The sequence below is a fragment of the Colossoma macropomum genome, unplaced genomic scaffold, assembly GCF_904425465.1.
Source record: "Colossoma macropomum unplaced genomic scaffold, Colossoma_macropomum, whole genome shotgun sequence".
Classification (NCBI taxonomy): domain Eukaryota; kingdom Metazoa; phylum Chordata; class Actinopteri; order Characiformes; family Serrasalmidae; genus Colossoma; species Colossoma macropomum.
In genome coordinates this window covers 43,229,038-43,255,817 of record NW_023494793.1, presented here as the reverse complement: position 1 = coordinate 43,255,817, position 26,780 = coordinate 43,229,038, and the positions used below count along the sequence as shown (strand labels likewise).

General features: G+C 40.1%; 2 protein-coding genes across 3 annotated transcripts in view; both read right to left on the bottom strand.

Annotated features, from left to right (window-relative positions):
- qsox1 (quiescin Q6 sulfhydryl oxidase 1) overlaps positions 1 to 15,972 on the bottom strand; it is a 68,962-nt gene extending 52,990 nt beyond the window's left edge. Inside the window, exons 1-3 of one of the 2 annotated variants that reach the window (XM_036579618.1) lie at positions 15,260 to 15,972; positions 15,062 to 15,151; positions 12,848 to 13,139 (exon numbers count right to left, since the gene is read on the bottom strand). In XM_036579618.1, the coding sequence (XP_036435511.1) occupies positions 12,848 to 13,121 (274 nt within the window). In that variant the 5' untranslated portion in view covers positions 13,122 to 13,139; positions 15,062 to 15,151; positions 15,260 to 15,972. The remainder of the gene's footprint in view (positions 1 to 12,847; positions 13,140 to 15,061; positions 15,152 to 15,259) is intronic. The other variant, XM_036579619.1, reaches the window with a different exon arrangement.
- Positions 15,973 to 18,938: 2,966 nt separating this feature from the next.
- The window catches only part of cep350 (centrosomal protein 350), an 85,441-nt gene continuing 77,599 nt past the window's right edge, over positions 18,939 to 26,780 (bottom strand). Inside the window, 4 exon segments of the mRNA XM_036579617.1 lie at positions 18,939 to 19,595; positions 21,274 to 21,396; positions 23,448 to 23,594; positions 24,917 to 25,369. Of these exon segments, the coding sequence (XP_036435510.1) occupies positions 19,431 to 19,595; positions 21,274 to 21,396; positions 23,448 to 23,594; positions 24,917 to 25,369 (888 nt within the window). The 3' untranslated portion in view covers positions 18,939 to 19,430.

Here is a 26,780-nt window from a genome sequence, read left to right as displayed (position 1 = left end):
AACGCCCCGTTCTAGAAAAACTTACAGAGTCAGATCTGTTCACAGTGGTGGTGATAGGAACCAGATGTCCACCTCTAAAAGCTCCCTCACAGAAAGTTCCTACATGAAATGGTTATGAATTCACTGCCTGATGACTGAGACACTGTTTTATGATAGTTTAGAGAACTTAAACTCCATTCATGGTGGAGGGATACATAATATGCAGGGAGCTGTGAGGCAAAATAGTCCCCCCTAGATTTATAAAAACTCAGAAGACTCGTGTAGGTTCACTGGTGGTTCTGGATAGTAAATAAAATGTCTATATTTGTGTTGTAGTCATGGTGACCCCTGGTTCCTATCACCACCACTGTAAAGACATCTGAACCATTTCACACCAAACCACTCTGAATCACTCTGTTTACATCTTACACACTGCATTAAGCAGAAAACTTTGAAAAAACGCAGAATATCCCTTTGAATTCATCAAATATTGGGTCACTCATCACATTTGTTTGCCCTCTTTAACTGCGGTCAGTAAAACTGATCAGTGTGTGGAATCGAAGCTTTCTTTGTGCTGCTGTATCAGAGCTGGTTTATGAGGAGTCTGGCTTCTTCCTGTTTTTCCCATTACATTAAAAACAGGACTGCAAACAGCAGAGGGCGCCGACGAGCGAGTCCTCAATGAATGGGGGTGAATGGAGCTCAACGGCTAAAAACATTAAAGCTACTGATCGCTGTTTGATTGGCATCGCAGCTACTGAGCGCTGATTGGTTGGCATCGCTGCTACTGAGCGCTGATTGGTTGGCATCGCTGCTACTGAGTGCAGATTGGTTGGCATCGCTGCTACTGAGTGCAGATTGGTTGGCATCGCTGCTACTGAGTGCTGATTGGTTGGCATTACTGCTACTTAGTGCAGATTGGTTAGCATCACAGCTACTGAGTGCTGATTGGTTAGTATTACTGCTACTGAGTGCTGATTGGTTAGCATTACTGCTACTGAGGGCTGATTGGTTGGCATAACTGTTATTGAGTGCTGATTGGTTGGTAAGCGGTGTAGCTCATTGGCTGTTCGTGCTCACAGAAGTCATGAGCGTACATGAGGCGCCGTTTTAAACTCCTATAACTCGAGTTTAAAAGCTCTTAAAAATGTAACAGCAGTGTTAAAATGTTTTATGCTGTTCTGTGTTCAGGTAATGAATGTATTTTTATATTAAAAATGTTTAATCATTTATAAACTATGATTTTGCTCAAAAGCTCCATCTTAACCCATACATTTTGGACTAGCTCGGGAGCGCCCTCTAGCGTCTGAGAAACCCAGAGGACATTACAGAGATGTCATTTTCCTCTCTAAGTCTCTGGCTGTGTTTCCTATCACTGTATAAAAGTAGCTGCTGCCTTTATTGTCGTGATGGTTTCTGAACGATGTGCGCTGACATTCAGAACACTGTTCTACAGAAACACTTAATAATGATCGGTTTCATCAGATTAATAAACGCCACTGAAGTGTGACGCAGGTTCCTATTCATGTTAGTTTTACAAAACAGAAATCTACAAATGTTCAGCTTTGCCAGATTATGCTGAACAGAGAAACATCGTTATTAATGGAGAAGAGCAGATTAACTCCATATAATTTTCAAAATTGCAGTACACTGGCCTGTAAAAGCCTTTCAAATTGTTTTGCACTGTTCTAGAGAAAACCAGGAAGTCACAACTGAGCACAACAGCAGTGATGAGAAGTGTTTACGGCCTCTAAATGCGGCCACACAAAAGGTTCTTACGAAGAATGACTACGAATACGCTGCCTGCCACCCTGGAGACCGTTTCCCGTTACTTTTACGATAGCGTGTTGGCAAATTCATTTGCATTTGTCTCATTTTCTTTCCATTTTGTGTGTATGAGCGTTCTGCTCTCCAATCCATTTTCCAGAACTCCATTCGACTCCACGTACCAAGAGCCAGTTTCTGCCGCAGGGGCCTAGGCCACCAAGGGCCCCCCTGCAATCTCCCACTGCCTGTACGGCACTGCACCACTCCCCCATGCTGGACCTTGCGGGTGGTGGGCCCACATGGTCCCCCCACGTTGCCTCTTCGGGCTGAGCCCGGCCGGGTTACGTGGGCTGCCCGGCCACCAGGCGCTCGCCGAGGGACGCTACCCCCAGGCCTGGCTCCAGGGGTAGGTCCCGGTGACCCTCTCCCGGGCAGGGTACACGATGTTTTGCGTCCGTTTTTCATGGAGGTTTTTGGATCGAGTTAGTCTGGGTCTTCACTCCAGACCTGTTCGCCCTGGGAGACCCTACCAGGAGCATGTTGCCCCCGACGACTTAGCTCTGAAGATCCCTAGACCACACAAGCCCTTCCGCCACGACAAGGCCCCGATCCAGGAAGGGCTCGGCCATCCGGGAGGAGCTCGGAGTAGAGCCGCTACTCCTCCGCATTGAGAGGAGCCAGCTGAGGTGGTTCGGGCATCTGATCCGGATGCCCCCGGGACGCCTCCCGGTGGGGGTGTACCAGGCACGGCCTACCGGAATAAGACCCCGGGGTCGTCCTAGGACCCGCTGGAGGGATTATATCTCCAAGTTGGCCTGGGAGCGGCTTGGGGTCCCCGGGAATGAGCTGGAGGAAGTTGCGGGGGACAGGGTCACCTGGGATTCTCTGCTCTCCCAACTGCTACCGCGACCCTATCTGGACTAAGCGGTTAACGATGATGATGATGATGATGATGATGGATTCGACTCCAAGAAAATTTCTTAAGATTGTCTCAGAGAAATAAAGCAGATCTCAACAGTATATTAATGAAGGATCATTGATTTCTGAATTGCTTCTCCTGAACCTCCTCAGGAGAAAAGAGGAGATTAGCATCAGCGTCTCACTGTGAGACGTTCTGGTGATGGAGGAGAAAAGCGTGAGTTCTCCTTCTGCACTGGCAGACTGCTGAGAGGGTTCTGTGATCTAGAATAGAGCTGTATAAGAGAACGATGAGATCTCACACTGTTCTTATGGAGATATTACTGAGCTGAGACTGGGCTGAGAGTCAGACACTGAAGACATGTGCGACAGTATTTTGATCAAAGTGAGAAAATCTGTTTTATTTCTCAGGAGCCGAATTTCAGAAACAGGAGAATAAGGCTCAAGTATCACTCTGATCTCAAACTGGACTGAACCACATCTAGGAGAAGAACCTGAGACCAAGAGGAGATTCATTTAGAGCATTTCATTCCTCTGGTAAACACAGATACAACACAATACAATACATACGCACAACAAGACAGTGTGAGACAGACAGAGAAGCGTATCAGAGTGCAGACTAAGTGTAGATCAGATTAGCTGTGCAAATGATATGTAAACTGAAACAGCAGCAGTAACTCGATTAAAGTGACAGCAAAGAGACAATTACTGTCCCCTCTCATCATTTACTGACTTCCTGTCCCTTCAAATCTACTTGAAACATTGAATAAATCATCTAAAAACACCTTTTGGTGTCTCATGACTTTTGAACCTACACTGTATGAGTCGCTACTGAAAAATAAACTTTACTGAAATGACCAGTGATTCCGAACTGTAGTACGAAAGTGTAGTATTGTGCAAATTACATGCAAACTGTAACAGCAGCATTGGATTGTGCAAGTGACAAACCGTTACAGCTGACCGCATCATCTGTTTCCCCATGTGTCAAACACAAGGCCCAAAATCCTCTCCGGCCCGCGCGAGTATTTTAATTTTTTATGAATATTAGCCTGTTTCACAATGCGCTGCACTACAGTCCCCAGCATGCACTGCAACTGACTCTCCTACCCCAACAACAGTGTATGGGACAGCAGTTACACCTCAGTTCTCCACAATTCCACACCAGTCATCTCTCCAAACACACAAGCTGCCTTTCAACTAATATTAACACAAAGTTTTATCTAAATTTTGCATATTTTGAATAAACAGTGGTCAGTTCGGGTCGTAGCACAACATTAAAAATGGAACAAAAAATGTTGTTTTTCTCTCTGGCCTACAGATTTGTTGAGATTTTCTAGCATGGTCCTTTTAAGTTAAATGACCCTTATTAGTCCCAGTGAGCACACTTGTGGTGGGTAGCCCTATTTGCAGTGCCCAGGGAGCAGTTGGGGGTCAGGTATCTTGCTCAAGGGCACTTCAGCCACAGACTGTTGGCTCAGGGGATCAAACTGGTGACCTTCCGGTCACAAGGCTGGTTCCCCAACCTCCAGCCCACGAGAGCCCTCCATTTACTCATCGAGTTTGACACTCCTGATCTATTTTATACCAGGAATATAATAAATCGCTGCTTTACAATTTTTATTATGAATGGACCAAACAATCTGAAAAAAGCCTGGTTACACTGACTTGCATTAAAAGTAAAGCATGTTTTGTCCTTCTCCTGTAAAGTAAGAATCTATGCAAAGCGGTTGGAGCAGAAGGTGAAAATTAATGATGCTAGATCAGTTTGAGGCTGAGGCTGATGACCAATTAACAAAGCACGGTCTCTGCCTGTACCAGACGATGATACAGACTTACCAAACTAATTAAATCTGTTTTCTGCATGATTTGAAAAGAAAGTGCGCCACGATTTATCATCACTGAGGATGAAGCTAGATCTGTTTTTAATATACAAAATCCAAAGAAATCACCTGGACCAGATAAGCTCTGCCCTGCTGAGTTAGAACACTGCTTCTCAACCGGCTTCAGTGTTCACGGATATATTTAACGTCTCCGGGTCGTTCTGTGTTCTGTGCCGCAGTGTTTTAAAGAAATCAATCAGTTTCTGCGCCTAAAGTTGCTAAAACCACTTTACTAAATGATTTTAGACTCATAGCACTTACTTCAGCTGCTATGAAGGCTTTTGAGCGTATTATCCTTACTCACCTTAAGTCACCTTCAGCTTCAGTATTGGATTCATATCAGTTTGCTTATCAAGGTAATCGATCAGTTGACGATGCTATTAATCTTGCTCTTTATTATATTTTGAGACATTTAGGCTGCGTTCACATTACCAGGCTGAAGTGGCACAAATCTGATTTTTTGCCCTAATGTGACTCAGATCTGATGTTTTCAGGGCTGTGTGGACACGCAAATCCGACCTGAGCCACTTTCATATGTGGTCCTAGATCAGATACGTATCCAATTCGTGGCCGTGCGACCTTCAATGTGACGCTCAGATCGGAATTCATGTTTTTTTCCACTGCGCCATCATTCAGCGTTACCATGGCAGCAGCGCCGAACAGAGGTTAAAGCCTGTAAACGGTGGAAAAGCAGCTCATCTCACCTTTTTCTCCTTCGTCTCGCTCTAATAATGAAGCTGAGAGCTGATCAGAGTTAATTATCTTCTCAGCGAAGCTCGTTCTGCTCGTTAGTTTGTGCTGATGATGAACGTGATTCATTCACGTGACGTTACTGAGTAGGATGTGCGCTGTTAATAACAGATTTGAGTCACTTACCTAAACGAGTGTGAACCATTTTTTCATAGATTTCATGTCAGCTTTTAATTCGGTGAACATCACCAAGCTCTTCCAAAAGTTAACGGATGTAAACATTAACCCAACTTTACGTCATCAGTTTCGAAACAGTGGAACGAAACAGTCAATAACTTAACATCACAGTACTGGTCCCTCAGTACAGGCGTGCCTCAGGGCTCAATACTGTGTCCGTGGCTTTTTTTCTCTCTGCACTAATGATCTGGTATCTCACAGTGAATCTGTTAAAATTGTGAAATACGCAGATGAGGCCACCATAACAGGCCTCATCACTAGACTAGTTATTGGCAGGAGGTGAACAGATCAGTAACATGGTTACTAACAATGACCTCCAGCTTAATACAGCAAAAACAGTGGAGATCACTGTGGATTATAGGAAGACACAGAATGTAGTGCAAGTTTTGGGACAATCAATATCTGTTGTAAAGAGTTAAATTTCTCTAACTTACATTAATATTTCGTTGAAGTGGAGCATTAATTCTGGTCATATCATAAAATCTCAGCAAAGGTTGTTCTTTTTGATAAAATTTTAAAATAGTCAGAAAAGATCTATTGGTTAAATTTTATTAATCCATTATTAAGAGTGTCCTTATGTCATCTGCTACAGTGTGGTATGGAAATATAAATATAGAGACTCGTAATAAAATCCAAGGCATTGTGAATAAAGCTTCAAAGATAATTGGAATATCACTTCCTTCAGTTGATTGTTTATATTCAGCACACTCTGAAGCGAGAAAAGAGAGTAATTACAGATTCCGCTCATCCAGCGAACCGTATTTTTCAAACTCCTCCTTCTGGGAGACGCTAAAGATCCATAAAAACCAAGACAACCTGCTTTAAGAACAGATTTTCCTCACTGCTGTGAGGTTAATAAACTCCTCTGAGTGTAAATACAGTCTAAGATTTCCAGCCTTTGTAAAAATGCACTGATAAAATTACTGTGTGATTTTTCATGATTCTCCCATGTTAAATCTTGTATACTGTGTATTGTACACCGATCAGGCATAACATTCTGACCACCTCCTTGTTTCTACACTCATTGTCCATTTTATCAGCTCCACTTACTATATAGGTGCACTTTGTAGTTCTACAGTTACAGACTGTAGTCCATCTGTTTCTCTGATACTTTGTTAGCCCCCTTTTACCCTGTTCTTCAGTGGTCAGGACCCCCATGGACCCTCACAGAGCAGGTACTATTTGAGTGGTGGATCATTCTCAGCACTGCAGTAACACTGACGTGGTGGTGGTGTGTTAGTGTGTGTTGTGCTGGTCTGAGTGGATCAGACACAGCAGTGCTGCTGGAGTTTTTAAACACTGTGTCCACTCACTGTCCACTCTATTAGACACTCCTACCTTGTCAGTCCACCTTGTAGATGTAAAGTCAGAGACGATAGCTCATCTGCTGCTGCACAGTTTGTGTTGGTCATCTTCTAGTCCTTCATCAGTGGTCACAGGATGCTGCCCACAGGACGCTGTTGGCTGGATATTTTTGGTTGGTGGACTATTCTCAGTCCAGCAGTCACACCGAGGTGTTTAAAAACTCCAGCAGCACTGCTGTATCTGATCCACTCAGACCAGCGCAACACACACTAACACACCACCACCACGTCAGTGGTACAAAGTGCTGAGAATGATCCATGGGGGTCCATGGGGGTCCTGACCACTGAAGAACAGGGTAAAAGGGGGCTAACAAAGTATCAGAGAAACAGATGGACTACAGTCTGTAACTGTAGAACTACAAAGTGCACCTATATAGTAAGTGGAGCTGATAAAATGGACAATGAGCGTAGAAACAAGGAGGTGGTCAGAATGTTATGCCTGATCAGTGTGTTGTATGTTTGTGTGTATTGCGCTACAACAGAGTTGAATTACATCTTGTTGCACCGTCGTGTGGCAATAAAACAAGGCAAGTCATCATTTTGGAGATATAAGGTTTTGTTCCAGCAGCAGTGAAATGGTCCTCAAGTGGTAGATACTGACAGTCCAAGCAAGCAAACTTCGCCTGTTAGTGTGAACGTGTAACGTATGAGGTCTTGCAGGCTGTTTTGAAAAGCACTCATTAACTAACGGACTAAAACTGAGATCTTTCTGGTTTGTGGCAGCAGCATGAGGCACGCGAGGCTCCGAATCCCATCATCTGCTCTAATAACCTCCGACAAAAGCGGCTGCCTGCAGAGCGGAGCCGGTAACAGTTATTTCATCAGGGCTTTAACAACATGGACCACATTACAGCCAGCAGGGGGCAGTAGAGCTGGACCAGGGGTCAAATGTCAAGGCCGCTTTGAAGATGCTAATGGGTACATTCCAGTAGCTTTGATAGTTCCCTGCAGTGGAACTAAACAGGGGATCAGGACTTTTACAGGGAGATTCCAACCCACAGGGAGGGAATAACGCAGGGCATTCCGGACACACACACCGTAAAAGACGGTTCTTTAGTAAAGGCAAAGATATTGAGAACCATGAGTTTGACATCGGAACGATGATCAAGGGCCAAACTACAGACTTCATCCTTCACTGAACTGTCTGTTTATACACTATAACCCGACAACTCTATAACCATATAACCCTATAACCGTATAACCGTATAACTCTACAACTCTATAAACCTATAACTCTATAGATCCTGATCTTGATAAATCTATAACACTATAAATCTATAACTCTATAACTCCTTAACCCTATAATTCTATAACACTATAAATCGATAACCCTATAATTCTATAACACTATAACTTTATAAATCTATAAATCTAGAACTTTATAAATTTACAACACTATACATATATAACCCTATAACCATATAAATTTATAAATCTATAACACTATAAATCTATGACCCTATAACTCTATATATCTATAACTATATAAATCATGATCTTTATAAATCTATAACACTATGAATCGATAACCCTATAACCGTATAACACTATAAATCTATGACCCTATAACCGTATAAATCTATAACACTATAAATCTATAACCCTATAACCATATAAATTTATAAATCTATAACACTATAAATCTATGACCCTATAACCGTATCATAAATCTAGACCCTATAACCGTATAAATCTATAACACTATAAATCTATGACCCTATAACCGTATAAATTTATAAATCTATAACACTATAAATCTATGACCCTATAACCGTATAAATCTATAACACTATAAATCTATGACCCTATAACCGTATAAATCTATAAATCTATAACACTATAAATCTATAACCCTATAACTGTATAAATTTATAAATCTATAACACTATAAATCTATGACCCTATAACCGTATAAATCTATAAATCTATGACCCTATAACCATGTAACAGTAGAACCGCATAACTCTACAAATCTATAACTCTAACCCTATAACCATATAACCCTATAACTCGATCCAGGATTATGTGTAGGATTAATAAAGATTAGACATGAGGTATAATCCGACACCCACCTCCTCACCTGAGACAAAAGTCAAAATGAGGAGGCAGAAAATTGGAGGAGACTTTAGAGAGGGAAAAGAGGAAGTGGACGCCCCACTGTAAACTGCCCGGCACCAACACAGGCTGTTTTGTGGAAGAATTTTGCGTAAACATTAAAATAGACAGACTTTTAACTCATATATATTCACATGTATTCATATTGAGTTCTGTAGACTGCTGAGGCTGAGAGACGGAACACAGCATGAACGAGAAACATCTCTGATGATATTCAGAAGTCTTGCTAAATGCTAACTGGTCACCTTCAGTCACACTGTGGCCGGTGGGCCTTTCAGAGCGAGATACAGCAGCTGGACTGATACGTCAGTGAATAAGAGTCTGTGGTTTGAAGTTTCGCAGAGTTGACGTTTTTCACTTTGTTTCCTGTGGCTGAGTTTTTCTTGTAGCACTGTGGACAATCGCCTGCCTCTACATGGCAAACCAAAACCAGCCTGTGATTGGTCGGTTTGCATGTCAATCAAATGGCACCTTCCTATCTAAGGATGCAGTTCTTGATGTTGAGTGACAACATCCCCCCCCCCCTGAGGTGATGCAGTTTGATTCATTTTACCAAAACGGTTCTTTCAAAATTGAATTGACTAAACTTGAAGTTTTCCTTTTTTTCATATATAAACAATGATGCCTCGTTTAAAAATAAACCTGAATGACTTAATAAATTCTAATTTTGATTTTTTTTGTAACATTTTCCAGAAACAGAAAATTTGGAAGATAAATCTGTAATTTGTTTTTTCTTTACATAATCTATAAATGTATTTATAAGAAATACAAAGAGATATTCTAAAGCAAATTATTAAAAAAAAAACATTTTTAAAATATAGTATCTCATTACTGCAACTGACTTAGGGTTTTTGTATTACTTGTGCCACATTTTGTTGTTTGAATTCACTTCATTAGAATTTAGAGGAAAAATATTACAGTAAAAAAGACTCAACAGTGAAAAGTGATACAAACTCAGAATTTATTTTCATTAAAAAGTATATAAAAAAAAAGATCAATATCTGTCAATATCTGATCACAAACAGGTGGGTCTGTTGCAGTAAGGAGAACTTGGATACTTATAAGTAAGTAAGTAAATAAACAAACAAACAAACAAACAAACAAACAAATAAAGAAAAATAAAGGAGTATTTTTTTGCTGCAACATGCAAAGATAGAGAGCTCAGATCTACAAAACCATATGAACATTGTTTATCTGTGATTATACTTAAATATTTATTTTTTTAATATTTAATATATAACCCCATTTTCAAAAAAGTTTGCTGTGCAAAATGTAAATAAAACAAAATGAAATGATGTGCAAATCATTTAAACTCTATTTCATTGAAAATAGTACAAAGACAACAAATCAAATGTTGAAACTGAGAAATTGAGAATTTTTTTTTTTTTAATATTTGCCCATTTTGAATTTGATGCCAACAACACATTCCAAAAAAGTTGGGATGGGAGCAACAAAAGGCTGGTAAAGTTGTGTAATGCTTAAAAAAACACCTGGTGGTTGATTGACAACAGGTCAGTAACATGATTGGGTATAAAAGAGTATCTCAGAGAGTCTTTCAGAAGTAAAGATGAGGAGGGTTCACCACTCTGTGAAAGAAGTGGAAAAGTGTTCTGTGGTCCGACGAATCAACATTTGAAATTCTTTTTGGAAATCATGGACACTGTGTCCTCTGGACTAAAGACCACTCAGCTTGTTATCAGTGCACAGTTCAATAGCCAGTATTCATGATGGTATAGGGGGGCATTAGTGCACATGGCATGAGTGACGTGCTCATCTGTGAAGGCACCATTAATGCTGAATGATATATACATGTTTTGGCAACATATGCTGCCATCCAGACGACGTCTTTTTCAGGGAAGGCAAGACAATGTCAAACCACATTCTGCATGTATTACAGCAGCATTGCTCTGTATTAAAAGAGTCCTGGTGCTAAACTGACCTTCCTGCAGTCCAGACCTGTCACTACTGAAAACATTTGGCATGTTATGAAATGAAAAATACAACAACAAATGAGCCCCTGAACTGATGAGCAGCTGAAATCCTGTATCAAACAAGAATGGAAAACATTTCACTTTCTAAACTACAGCAGAGTCTCCTCAGTTCCCAAACTCTTACAGAGTGCTGTTAAAGAAGAGGTGATGAAACACAGTGGTAAACAGGCCCCCCCAACTTTTTTGGAATGTGCTGCTGGCATCAAATTCAAAATGGGCAGATATTTTTCAAAAAACAATAAAATTTTTTCAGTTTCAACATTTGATATGTTGTCTTTGTAGTATTTTCCTTTAAAAATATGCTGATATGATGATTTGCAGATCATTACATTCTGTTTTTATTTACATTCTGCACAGCGTCCCAACTTTTTTGGAAACGGGGTTGTATAGTTTGAAGTGGTTTCTATAGAATGCCTCTATAACTCTGATGTAAACCCATACGCAAAAGTAATGTATTTCCACATAGAGCTGGGCAACATGACGACATTTATCATTATCGTGATAAATTACATAACAGTATGTCACAATAGGCATTTCTGAGCATATTATGGATATAATCGCTACTTAAAAACACTGACCAACTGCATATTTGATTAAAGAGAGCTAAATTAGTTCTGTTTACTTGTATTTAGTGCAGCACAGTGTCTGAAATGATGTACAGAAGTGACTGGATTCATAGATTCCGATAGCATTTTTAAAACAAGGATCTACTTTGTCTGTTCTAACGTATCACATCATCTTGATACATCGTGTATCATGAAAAACCTCCTGAAGTATCGCCCAAGTCTATTTCTACGTTTGACATTTGTAAATATTAAAAATTAAAACTTCAATATATTGGCCTTCATGCACATATTGGCATATAGTTAAATACTCAAAAATGGCAGTTAAATATATTTAGCACGTATGCACATATACACCAATCAGCCATAACATTAAAACCTTGTTTCTACACTCATTGTCCAGTTTATCAGCTCCACTTACTATATAGGTGCACTTTGTAGTTCTACAGTTACAGACTGTAGTCCATCTGTTTCTCTGATACTTTGTTAGCCCCCTTTTACCCTGTTCTTCAGTGGTCAGGACCCCCATGGACCCTCACAGAGCAGGTACTATTTGGGTGGTGGATCATTCTCAGCACTGCAGTAACACTGACGTGGTGGTGGTGTGTTAGTGTGTGTTGTGCTGGTACGAGTGGATCAGACACAGCAGTGCTGCTGGAGTTTTTAAACACCTCAGTGTCACTGCTGGACTAAGAATAGTCCACCAACCAAAAATATCCAGCCAACAGCGTCCTGTGGGCAGCGTCCTGTGACCACTGATGAAGGACTAGAGGATGACCGACACAAACTGTGCAGCAGCAGATGAGCTATCGTCTCTGACTTTACATCTACAAGGTGGACTGACAAGGTAGGAGTGTCTAGTAGAGTGGACAGTGAGTGGACACAGTGTTTAAAAACTCCAGCAGCACTGCTGTGTCTGATCCACTCGTACCAGCACAACACACACTAACACACCACCACCACGTCAGTGTTACTGCAGTGCTGAGAATGATCCACCACCCAAATAGTACCTGCTCTGTGAGGGTCCATGGGGGTCCTGACCACTGAAGAACAGGGTAAAAGGGGGCTAACAAAGTATCAGAGAAACAGATGGACTACAGTCTGTAACTAAACTACTGTGTAAATGTGCACATATTTTTGGCAAAGTTTCAGCTGTACTTTTGAATCGGTTCGACCGATTCACTGAAAAGAATCGGTTCAAAAGAACGATTCCATTTAGGAATCGAACATCAGTACAGCTTCTGGGAGGCTCCCACATCAGAGAGCAGTCCGAGTGTCAGCGAGCATCTCCATCGTGTTAATTCGGTCCGACTCAGGGTCAGTCCAAGTGTCCTGCTCCTTACCTGAGATGTCTCTGGCCAGGTTCTTCCAGATCGGAGCGAAGGCAGCGCAGTGTCCACACCAGGTCGCATAAAACTCCAGCACTAACGCCGAGGAAGCGTTGAAGACCCGAGAAACGCTGTCGGCGTCCAGCACCAGAACCTGGTCAACAGCAGAGTAGAGTCCGGCCTGAGCTTCAGAGCTCCAGAGAGCGGCCAGCAGCGCGCAGACCAGCACATATCTACACTTTAATCTGCTCAGCTGAGGCAGAGACGTGGCAGAGCAGCGCCGCGCCATGATCCAGCTCCACTGACTCTGAGAGAGAGAGACACACACGCACAGAGAGAGAGAGAGAGAGAGAGAGAGAGAGAGAGAGAGAGAAAGTTGGGCTGCTGCTCTCCTCCCACTGCGCGCGCGCGCACAGACAAACACTACAGGGAAACAGAGGCAGCCTGGAGGACACTGATATACTCTTAACACATCAATCAAGCGCGTGCCCCTGGAGAGGAGAGAGCCTGAACACGTGCAGCCTGATTACTGCATTAATTGCTCAATTAATAATTGCATTGCTTGCATTAATAATTATATGAATGGATTAATGGTTGCAACACTGCACTGGTAATTCCATTATTACACTAGTCGTTAATTGCAGTATTGCACTAATAACACCATTTATAATGACCTGCACTGCTGCAGTAATACATGCATTAATAGACGCATTAGTGTACTAATAACTGCATTCATGATTGCATTAATGCACTAACCGCCTTACTAGTTGCATCACTGAACTAATAACGACACTAAAAACTGCACTGCTGCACAAAGAACTGTTGATAGGTGCATTTCTGCACTAAAAACTGCATTAATGATTGCAATTCTTCACTAATAAGTTCATCAGCTGCATTGCTGCCGAAATAACTGCATGGATAGTTGCATGACTGCACTAATGATGATTCCATTATGGTTGCATTACTGCACTGATAGTTGCATTAAAGCACTAATAATTGCAACACTAACTGCATAACTGCATTTAAAAGCCCACTACTACTAAAAAAAAACCCTCATAAAATTCTAAAAGACTGCAAATATGAATTTGAGACAGTTGAATAGGATTTTCATTTGTACAATATAATTGTAGACGATTTAAGGTGACAATTTAATAAAAATAAATGTTTTAGGATTTCATCTTGAATTTGTTCTTAAGATAAATTCTCAGTATTTGGCCACTTCAGAAAGGCATTTCACTGGCATTACTGCAGAAATAACTGCATTGATAGTTGCATTAAAGCACTGATAATTGCTTCAATAACTGCATTTAAAAGTCACTACAAAAAAAAAATTAAATAAAATTCTAAAAAGACACAAATTTGAATTCAAGATAACTTATTTTATTTCATTTATAAAATATATTTGTAGACAATTTAAGGCCTTTTAAAAAACTTAATGTAATTTGTTCTTAAATTCTCAGCATTTGCCTACTGAAAAAGGCATTTCACTGGCATTACTGCAGAAATAACTGCACTGATAGTTGCATTAAAGCACTAATAATTTCATCAATAACTGCATTTAAAAGTCCACTACTACAAAAAAAAAACTACAAAATTCTAAAAAGACGCAAATTTGAATGAGACAATTTAATATTTTAGGCATTTCATTTATAAAATATAACTGTAGACAATTTAAGACTTAAAAATTTGTTCTTAAATTCTGTTTGCCTACTGAAAAAGGCATCGTCATGGACACGTTTGTACCTCAGCTTAGTTGATGTGCACACACACATTCACGTTATGAGTCATTAAACATGAATTATCACTTTGTTTGAAGATCAAACCTGCGTACATATGTTCTGTAAATAAAGCCCTAAGACTTCTCAGACGCCCTGTTAAAGAGCCCGTATCTACATTTCTTGTACTGTGTACTTTTATGTACCAAAAACAGTTGTAATTCATTTCTACAGGACCACTTCACCCACCCTCTCTTCATCCCCTACAGTACAGCAGGCTGATCCCATTACTGCGCCTTTAAGACTGAAAGGAAACCAGTTTTCTATGATAGGGGCCCTTTAATGCTCTCTTTGGGGGGTGGGGGAGGTTTGAGAAGACAAACACAAAAAAACAAAATAAACAAATGAAATGAAATAAAATGAAAGTTCCTCCGGGTTTCCGAGAGACGAGGCGCAGACGCACGTCCGCACGACCGGCCTTCAGTTCAGCATCTCCCTGTTGTCAAATATTTACCTGCTGATTGTCTGACTCGGCACATTCCACCCACACAAACGTTGCATTAGAACCAGATATTTCATCATGATGAAGTTCCTGTAGGGGTTCCTAGAACAAGAACACAGGCCAACACGGCAGCTTTTCCGATTGAGAAACGAGGAGCTTTATTTACAATTTTAAAGATCAATTTAGTCAACAAATATTTATAATATGTACATGTGCGCAAACCCAGCTGTGTGGTCATTTTCCTACAGCAGTCGTCCACGTCCTCTCGCAGTGGACAGGCCTTTATTTACACACCCCAAAAAACACAAAAAGTCTTCAAGTGCACCTGCGACACTCACAGTAGATCATTATAAATATTCATACGCTTCAGAGATGCAAAACTCTCCGCCTAAGCTACTGATTTTAAAAAGTACAAACTGATTATCCAACAATTTGTGCCGCTTTGATCTCATTTATTTATTTATTTATAATCTTCTAAAAAGCAAATCGCCGCCACCGTCCACGGAAATCAGAAATCAGTGTGCACAGTTATTAGTAAGTAGAGCCTAGTTTCTAAAGGAGGTAGAGAGATGAGTCAATTTAACCCTACAGGGCTGACCAACGTGGGGGACATTCAATAAAAAGGCCGGCTTTGGTCAGCAGGACCTTGTACTGCATAGCTGAACTGTTTAACTGTTTAAACTTATCCGTGTTCAGAGCTGGATAAAGGAAGATTAGGAACATTCCAGAATTTTCCGGCTTCATCTGCTGTGTCTGCAACACGTTTGGCTGAAGAACAGAAAACATACTGAGTCAAAACTCGCAGTTCTGATCTGTAAACTGAGCTGAAAATCTACATAATTCATCTGTTCAGTTTCCCAGAGAGAAGGATTTATAACACTAACTACACTCTTAAAAAAGATGGTTCTTTAAGGGTTCTTTAGTTAGGACGGTGGTTCTGTTTAGAACTGTGAACACTCAAAGAACCATTTGCATGCTTAAATGGTTGTGTGCATGATGAAATGGTTCTTTAGATTAATGGAGAATGTGCTGTGTATGGTAAACTCTTAAAAAAGATGGTTCTGCAAGGGTTCTTTAGTAAAGAAAATAGCTCTATGTAGAACCATGAACACTCAAAAAAACCATCTGCATGCTTAAATGGTTATTTGCATGGTGATACGGTTCTTTAGTCTTACGGAGAATGTGCTGTATATGGTACATTTTTAAAAATTGGTTCTTCAAGGGTTCTTTAGTAAAGACAGTGGTTCTATATAGAACTATGATCACTCAAAGAACCATCTGCATACTTAAAAGGTTGTTTGCGTGGTGAAACAGTTCTTCAGATTAATGGAGAATGAGTTGTGTATGGTACACTCCCAAAAAAGACTGTTCTTTAAGGGTTCTTCAGTAAAGAAAATAGCTCTATGTAGAACCATGAACACTCAAAGAACCATCTGCATGCTTAAAAGGTTGTTTGCATGGTTGAAATGGTTCTTCAGATTGACAGAGAACATGTTGGATATAGTACTCTTAAAAAAAAGGTTCCGCAAGGGTTCTTTAAAGGAAATGGTTCTATACAGAACCATGAACACTGCATGATTGCATGATTAAAGGATTCATTGCATCCTGAAAGCGTTCTTCAGATTGACGAAGAATGTGTCATAGATGGTTCTATATGGAACCTTTCTAAAAATACTTCTAAATAGCACCACAATGGGTGCTCAAGCTTGTTACAACAGAAGAACCCCTTTGGTTCTTCTTTGGTGCTATATAGAACGACACAGAACACATTCCCCATTAATCTGAAGAACGATTTCACCACACAAAGAACCCGTTAAGCATACAAATGGTTCAAGTCTTTACTAAAGAACCCTTGAAGAACCATCTTATTTAAGAGCGTACCATCTACAACACCTCTCCATCAATCTGAAGAACCATTTCACCATGTAAAAAAACCTTTAAGCATATAGATGGTTCCATGAGTGTTCATGGTTCTTCATAGAACCATCATACACAGAACCACTGAAGAACCATCTTTTTAAGTGTGTAGTATAGGTGTGGGTGGAGTTTTCACAGACTCCACCTAATCACCATGGATACCAGCAAGTCTACAGTAAAGCAAAAGTAGCCAGAACTACTTTTTTACCATTGGAAAGTTGGTTAGAACTTCATAAAGTCAGTTATACAGTCACATTTATCAAATCTTTACACGGAGAACCTGGTTCTGGGCTCCTCTTATAACTGGAGTTTGAGTCAACAAGTTCTCTGTTCTTCTCTAAGTTCTGGGAAACGTCTTAAAAAAAGACTTCTTATTTAATTTAGCGCCGACTACAGCAGCAGCAGATAGAGATGAGGGTGAAAATGCTGGAGTTGACTGTTAAAGATGCAAAGCACTGTCCATAACTCACACAGGCAGCTCCATCTGTGTTTACAGCCGTGCGGAAATGTGAGCAGGTTTACAGCGCAATAAAACGCTGCAGTCTTCCTGCGCTAAAAGGGTGGACTTGGGACCGGTTTCCACTCATTTTTCAAAAATTCTTGACGTTTCAGTGATGTAAACAGAGAGATTCAGAGAGGTTTGGTGTGAAATGGTTGTCTTTACAGTGGTGGTGATAGGAACCAGGCGTCGCCATGACTACAACACAAATCTAGATAATTTATTTACTATCCAGAACCACCACTGAGCCTACACGAGTCTTCTGAGTTTATATGTGATGCTGATAATGGGGAAAATAGTGATGAACCGGAAATATGTACGTTTTCTTTTGGGACTATTTTGCCTTACACGTATCCCTCCACCACGACTGGATTTTACAAGTATATTTGAAGGCAAAATCTGCTCAAAACTATCGTAAAACAATGTCTCAGACATCAGGCTGCGTATTCATAACCATATTCAAATAACTTTTTGTAAGGGACCTTTGAGAGGCGTTAAATTCCTCTGTTTACATCGTAACCATTCAATTATGCAGAAACTTTAAAAAAATTGGTGGAATTGCCCTTTAATTTTAATTTAATTTAACTCCATTTTTTGAGATTTTTATGCGCAGTAAACCAGCTTCACGTCTCCAAGCCATGAACGTGTGGAGACTTCTGAGCTATGAGCTGCTTTAAAAGTGAAGACGTCTCACATTTCCTGCCCAAACTGAGCTGAACAGTGCTTGGTGTCTACAACTGAACAACTGAGCTTCATTTACATTGGACTGACCGCTCTGCTGACCGCTTCAGGCCACAGGGACATACAGTAAGGCAGAAATGGAGGTTTAACAGCATCATGTGTGGAAAAATGAAGGTGGAAGAAAGGCTGGGAGATGTTCCTCATGCTTCAGGGAACAGAGAACCAAGGAGGCACTTAAAAAAGAGAGGAAGGCAGATGGTGAGGCGAGGAACCAGCTGGACAGTAGTGACCGGAGAACAGTTACCGCTACAGGTAAAACAACACCCATCTCTTGGCTTCCACTATGTCTAGTTGACAGTACAAAGATGTAGGTTCACAGGAAATGAAGTATTAAACATTAAAGGAGTACTAAAGCGTTTTTCAACCCAATCTGTAGCAAACGCATAAATTAATACATTATACTGAACTCAGCAAAAGTCCGTTGACTGTTATTACTGGATATTTGAGCTTCAAGTTTATGGATTTTCTGTTTTTTATTAATCCAAGTACAGAGAACTGGTTGAAACTGTCCCACTGATACTGGACTGTACAATCCAGACGCAGCATATAGAGATTAGGCTGAAAAACGCTGGAGTATCCCTTTAAGAGGACCTTTATTTATTTACTATTTTACTTTATTTTACTGTAAAAATGCTGTTTGACTAAAATTTTTGCATGACATCCCTTTTCCACATTCGCTATATGTGCTTTGAGCATTTTTGCAATTTTGCACATTCTAAAATATTTCATACATTTTCCTTTTTTTTTGCAAATCTGTTTCTTAAAAAGACATTTTTCAAATAAATTAAAAAATAACATTAGAGGCAAATAAGAAGGTGTCATCGTACAATCGGATTGGCCTGTGAAGTCTAACTTCGATCGCCGCGCGCCGTTTCCGAGACCGTCGAGGGAGACTAGCAGCAGTGGAGCGCGGACGCAGCCGAAGGCAGCCTGCATTCACGCAGCTAACGCTGAGAAGAGGCTGCGCTTCATACAGGAGGAGGAAAGGCTGGACTGGGAGATTCCTGATGAGGCTGAAGAACCTACAGCACAGTGATGAAGCGTTTGTGTATGCGTTTGAGCCCGGTTCTGGTTCGGTTCCAAAGCTGTGTGGAGTGTGAGGCTGGGTTTAGATGGGGTAACAGCAGTGCTGAGCTGTTTGCCCTACAGAAGGCCCGTTTGGACCTCGTCTCCTGGATCTGGATCAGAATTTCAATCGTTTGGACCTCGCCTGCTGGACCCGGATCAGAGTTTCGGCCGTTTGGACCGCTTCTCCTGGATCTGGATCAGGATTTCGGCCGTGTCTTTTAGCAGAGCATCAAAGATCCCATCCGCCAGCTGCATCTTCACGAACAGCTCGTCCTCATCATAATTCACCCACAGAGCCTCCTCCTCGTGAAGCTCCTGCACCTGAGACAGCAGACGGCAGGACGTTAGCATGAGGGAGGCACAGATGTGGAAACTGCTGCCAATATCTGATTTTTTTTGTACATATCTGCTGATGCCAGTACATAAACATTTATGAAATGTAGTAACTGGACATTCCTGGAGTAGCTTTGTATAGAAATAGAACATTTCGCTGCTGTCAGGACAAAACCTTGTATCACCATTTTTGTTTTGCAGTTTTGAAATTTGAATTCAACTCAATCTGAAAAGGCCAGCTGCCATTTATGTTGTGTCAAAATTTCAAGACAAACGGACCAACAGAAATTGTCCAAAATTACAAAATGAAAAAATATTTCTCCATGTACTTCTATAGAAAGTTAAGAATGTTTTTCCCTTGTCCTGTAAAGTTACCTTTTTGGAGATACAAGATTTTGTTCTGACAGCGATTTATTTGTATATGGTTACAAATTGCAGTTGCTGAAACAAAACCTCATATGTCCAAAACGGTAACTTTACAGGACCAGGAAAAAAATACATTTTCCTTTAACGCAAGTCAATTGGTTCAATGGAACCAGACTTTTTTCCAAGACCAACCTCCAAGTTTTGGGACGTTTCTTTTCGTCCATTTATCCTGAAATTTACCCACAGTGTAAAGAGCAACAGACATTTTCAAATTATGTCAAAAACTGAAAAACGACAAAAACGGAGATACGGGATTTTGTTCCGACAGCAGCGACCTGCAGTAACATTAATAAAAGGCAGATGTTTTATTGCAGAAGTCAGCATAAACATGCAATTCACGCAAAATCAGCACAAAATCAATACAACATCAAATATCAATCGGAAATATTGGGTAAATCTTAACATCTGTCTGAGCCAATTATTATTTTCTTTCTTATGGCTGACAAGATTCCTATCATTGTGCATTTAAGTTCAGACTGAGGTTTTGATACTGAATTTTAGCTTTCTGAGAGGATTAGACCAGGGCTGTGACATATTTGATAGAGTTTGGTAATATGGCAAAAAAATTTACACTAATCAAATATTTGATCTAGTATTCATTAGAATATTCCCAACATCAAGAGCTGCAGCTCAAGATTCAGGCCTATAACCTGATAATCTGACTTTTTTTCAGAGACTGAACCAAATTGATGACTACTGAAAAAAGAAAAAATAATTCCAGGCTGATGAGCATGAAAGCAGCGGCATTTCTGACTGTGAAGAACAGAGGTGCACAGCGCTGGTCCTGGAGGGCTGGTGTCCAGCACAGTTTGGTGATTTACCTGCTCAAACACACCTGATTACACTCATCTGTTAACTGTCAGATTTAGTGGGTGTGTTAGTGCAGGGAACCTCCAAACTGCTGGGCGGCGGCCCTCCAGGACCGGAGTTGTGCACCTCTGTTCTTCACAGTCAGAAATGCTGCTGCTTTTATGCTCATCAGCTGGGAATTCTCTGAAAGTCTCTGAAAAAAAAAATCTGATTATAGGCCTGAATCTTGAGCTGCAGCTCTTGATGTTGGGAATATTCTATTGAATACTTGATCAAATATTTGATTACAGTGTCATTTTTTTGTCATGTTACCAAACTCTATCAAATATGTCACAGCCCTGGTCTAACCCTCTCAGAAAGCTAAAATTCAGTATCAAAACCTCAGTCTGAACTTGAACGCACAATGACAGGAAACATGGTAAGATCTTACCAGGATGTGGTCGACTCTGTCGCGCTTCTTCCGCCCGAACTTCAGCATCTTCTGCCAGTCGGTTTTGTGATTCTGCTCCTTCTTCAGGCCGTAGAGCTTCAGAACCTCGCTGGTGACAAACGTCTGGAACGAGAAAGAAAACAGTCTCCGATTAGTCTGAAGCGACGACAATTATATATTTATATATCGCTGCTGTCGGAGCAAAACCTCATATCTCCGTTTTTGACGTTTTTCAGTTTTTGACATAATTTGAAAATGCCTGTCGCTCTTTACATTGTGTGGAAATTTCATGCTGAATGGACCAAAAGAAACGGCCCAAAATGACTTGGGAAAGAAGTCTGGTTCCATTGACTTACATTAAGAGCAAAGTAGGTTTTTTCCTTCTCCTGTAAAGTTACCAGTAAAAACAGTAAAAAAATAAACATAAAACAAGTTTTCAGACCTTAACTATTTACAAAGATGTGTAATGATGTTATGATCTATTTAACATAGAGTTTTAGTCTGTAGGCGGAGCCTTATTGTAGCCACACCCCTGCATTTTAGAGCAGGAAGTGAGGCTGCATCCCTGTCCCTCATGGCCAAATGGTGAGCAGTTAGATCCCATTGTTTTGAAGTAAATGTGTCCGAAAGTCTGAAAATCAGTGTGGATCATGAAGAACATTCACTACTGAAACACATTCTTTCCAATTAAGTACTTTTTTGTGTTTTTTAATGAAAAATATTATGACTTTTTTGTTCCGTGCTCAAAGCTGGGTTTGCTAGACATGTACCGGTTAGCATTTCTGAGTTCTGCCCAGAATGAGCTGAAATTGCCACTACCGAAACCGTCACTACTGAAACACTTGGCAAGGTTTCAGTACTGACAAAATGTTAAATCATTTATTTTAATAATCCTAATTAAAACTCAAAGCAAGACGCTTAAAAGTCCAAAAGGCTTTTTTTTTTTTACCTCTGACTTTGAACCAATTTGTTAGAACGATCCATATATTCAAACTCAATCAAATTTGGGATGACTATTGATTTGTTAAAAAAACAGTAGCCCCATGTAATCAAAAGACTAATAATAATATGATAAGTAATACAAGCTCAGTTATTAGCCACATGGTTTGACTGATTTGAAAAATTTGTCCTGAGGTAAGCTTATATGGATCAACTGATATGGACATTAATGGGTTAAGCTGATTATTTGTTACAGAGAATAAATTAAGGACAGAAATGCAACAAGTCATATTGAATGCTATTAATCAAACTGCAGCCTATTACGACCAATGTGGCATTGGACGTAATAAACATTAGTGATGCACTAAAATGAAAACTCATGGCTGAAACCAGTAATGAAACACTGGTCAAAAACAGAAACCAAAAACCAAAAGTTTTTAGCCGTTTTATTTATGCTTCTGAATAAACACGAACACTTAAAGACAGTTCATATGTTCTTAAGCAAAGCTAACTGTTCTATGTAGAACAATGAGTTATATTACAGGCTTAAATGGCTCTTTGCGTGAGATGTCTTCAGATTGATGGATATTGCGTTGTATATGGTTCTATGCAGAACTCTTTTGAATATGTTCTATACAGAACTAAAAAGGGTTCTGCATTTGTTACTATATCGAGCTACAATGTCAACCCCGTGTATAGAACCCATTTCAAAGGAGTTCTATATAGATTCTCCACCAGTCTGAAGAACCATTGCACCATGAACCATTTAAGCATGAAATGGAACTCATGGTTGTAAATAGAATTGTTGTTTTTACTAAAGAACCCTTAAAGAACCATCTTTTTCAAGTGTGTAATAAACATAAAAACTACTCAAAGTCTTGCAGAAAATACTCTTATTGATAATATAATCTGCTTGCAGCAAAACTGAGCTGACAATAAATAATAATAGTTCCCAAAAAATAAATTCATTAAAAAGATTAAAGTACGTATGGTAGAGTATGTGCCACAAAATCCAACACCCATAGGAACAGAGGACAGTTGGTCATTGAAGGCCATGAATTCCATAATATTTTAGGTATTTTTTGTTTTTATGGCCACAAATTTTTCTTCCTCTTTTGGCTGAAACCAGAAGTGCCACTTTTGACCATTTACAGTAAAAATGTTTCAGTGGCTGAAATTTCTGTGCATCGCTGATACGAACAGTTCAATATATCTGTTTTTAAACAGACTCCTACCTGGACTTTAGTTATGTCACTGGGGTCGTTAATTCTGTGGATGCAGGAGGAGTTAACGCGTCGTGGCTTGACCCACTGGGGCTGGTCTGCGTTTGGATCTTCCTTAAAGACGTCCTGGATGACCTCCCATGACAGATCAAACACCGCCTGCAAAAAACAGACAGGCTGAATTAGCAGATCAGCATTTCAGTTTAAAGCAGTGAAGCTTCAGGTGCTCCTACAGAGCAGAGCAGGCATTAACGAATATGGATACAGCATCAAAGTAAACAATTTAGACAATTTTATCACTAACTCGGATGTACTTGATCAGTCGAGACATGTTTGCTGTTTGAGGTTTCTTTGGTTTTTCATTGGAGCTACCAGACTTATCACTGCTGTCGGAGCAAAACCTCATATCTCCATTTTTGTTGTTTTTCAGTTTTTCATATAATTTGAAAATACACTGTATTTACATTGTGTGTAAATTTCATGATGAATGGACCAAAAGAAACGGCCCAAAATGATGGAAAAAATTCTGGTTCCATTGACTTACATTAAAGTAGTTTTTTTCCATCTCCTGTAAAGTTAAAAACGAGTTTTTTTTTTTATTTATTTTTTTTTACACACAATTTGTTACCCTTGATCATGTTGTTTAGACAGTATGATGCACTGTGATATAGAAAAAGGAAGCATAACAGAAAATAACAGTAGTTTCCATTTTCAAACCAGAATTTTGTCTGTATTTTCATCCAGCGTAAACATGTCTTGGCTCAATCACTACTTTTGGGGTAAGAAGGAAAACATATGTATACATATGTAGAGATGTACAGAGTCCAAATCATTCCTTCATGGACCATTCTACCAAATTAGTTCAAACTGGGGTCAAACAGTATTAATATATATATAAAAAAACAATTTTTCAGACCTTAAATATTTACAAAGATGTGTAATGATGTTATGATCTATTTAACAGAGTTTTAGTATATGGGCGGAGCCTTATTGTAGCCACACCCCTGCATTTTAGAGCAGGAAGTGAGGCTGCATCCCTGTCCCTCATGGCCACATGGTGAGCAGTTAGATCCCATTGTTTTGAAGTAAATGTGTCCCAAAGTCTGAAAATTAGTGTGGAACATTAAGAATAGTCACGACTGAAACACATTCTTTCCAATTTGTGTTTTTTAATGAAAAATATTATGATTTTTTTTTGCATGCTCAAAGCTGGGTTTGCTATTCATGTACTGGTTAGCGTTCTGAGAGTTCTGCCCAAAATGAGCTAAAATTGTCAGTACCGAAACAGTCACTACTGAAACGTTTGGCAATGTTTCGGGACTGACAAACTGTTCAATCATTTATTTTAATAAACATAATTAAAAATGAAAGCAAAAGGATTTTAGTCTAAAATCCAAGACGCACAAAAGTCCGAAAGGCATTTTTTTTTAAACTGTGACTCTGAACCAATTTGGTAGAACGATCCATATATTCAAACTCGCCTGCTTGTAGCTCCGGATGCAGTCAGCCTCCTGCTCGTCGTTTCTACCGCAGTTGCTGAGGAAGGCTTCTGACGGCTGAGGCTTTTGGACTCCGGTCAGGCTCTGTTTGCTCTGGCCCAGTCCGCAGTGCTTCCAAATCTCCAGCAGGGCGGCGCTCACCAGTTTCTCCACCTCTGGAGCTGTGTGAGGGACCAGCATGGCCGGTTCCTCGGGCAGTTTGGGCTGTGGGAGCTGGGGCCTGGCTGGAACTTTGGCCTGTGGGGAACCAGACAGTGACCCCTCCTCCTGCCGCCGCTTCAGCTTCTCCTGCTCCTTCCGAGAACTCAGGCCAAAGTCCTCATCAAACCAGTCCTGCTCGTCACCCAGGGCATCCAGCAGCTCTCGGCTCAGCTCCAGCTCCGCGAGCCGCTTCGCCAGCTCCTCCTGACCACTGGGACCCAACACTGGACTCTCCTAAATGGGGGGCAGTTCAGAATCTATTATTCTATACGGTTAAGGACACATCAGAAAGGTGGAAAACTATGTTCAAGCTACATTGTGGGAAAACACTCTTTTCCTCTATACTCTTACAGAAGATGGTTCTACAAGGGTTCTCTAGTAAAGAAAATAGTTCCATGTAGAACCATGAACACTTTGCATGTTTAAAGGGTTCTTTGCATCATGAAAGGGTTCTTAAGATTGATGGAAAATGTGCATGAACATGCTATAGATGGTTCCCTCTAGTACCTTTTTGAAAAGGGTTCTATATGCCACCCAAAAAGTCATTGTAACAATAGAAGAACTTTTTGGGCGCTATATAGAACCATTTTCTAAATGGTTCTATATAGAACCATGAACACTCAAAGAACCCTTTGCATGTTTAAAGGGTTCTTTGCATCATAAAAGGGTTCTTCAGATTGATGGAAAATGTGCATGAATGTGGTACAGATGGTTCCATACAGTACCTTTTTGAAAACCCAAAACCCAAAAGGGTTCTTCTGTTGTTACAAGCTTGACCACGTAAGTAGAACCTTTGTGGGTGCTACATAGAACCATATACAACACATTCTCCATCATTTTGAAGAATGCTTTCATGATGCAAAGAACCCGTTAATCATGCAAAGGGCTCTTGGAGTGTTCATGGTTCTTTATAGGACCATTTTCTTTACTAAAGAACCCTTGAAGAACCATCATTTTAAGAGTGTAGTTTTATTCTTATCCACAAGATTAGTGCATGTTATTTGCCATGTTATGCATTTTGGCAGTTAATCTGGAAACACACTGAAGGTCAGTGTTCATAATGCTACACAACTACAGTTGTTACAACACTGGCTGACGTGAAATTAAATCAAAACAGACAAAAGCAGCGTTTATGACACCAACGTTTGTTGTAACGAGCCTTCATAATAGTTTATGAAGTCTTATGAATGCTGTCCTTCAGTAGTGTTGCCATTAATCCTTTTAAGTTTGTTTCTCATCTTTATAAATCAACATCTGGCAGTGCACACAGATCTATGACCAATTATCTCTGAGTAAAAAAATAGTTACTACTGCTCACAGAAAGCTTTGAGAATACAAGAATACTGTAAATACAGCTCTAATAAGCAAAACCAATGGATTTGTGAGGAGTAATGATGTTTAACTGCACTGTCATCACCGATAAAGTAACCTATTCAATAGAGATGGTGTGTAAACAGACTCCCAGCTGAACTTTGCTCCTTACTACATGCCAAAAACAGAATGTCTGGTCTGATCAATATCTGCGGGTGTTTGTCAGCGGAGCTGGATAAGTCAACTTTTGCATCAGTTTAACAGGTAAATCATTAACTTTCTTAAAGGAAAATCCTTTTAATGATGTGGAAATGATGATTGCTTTAACCTCTAG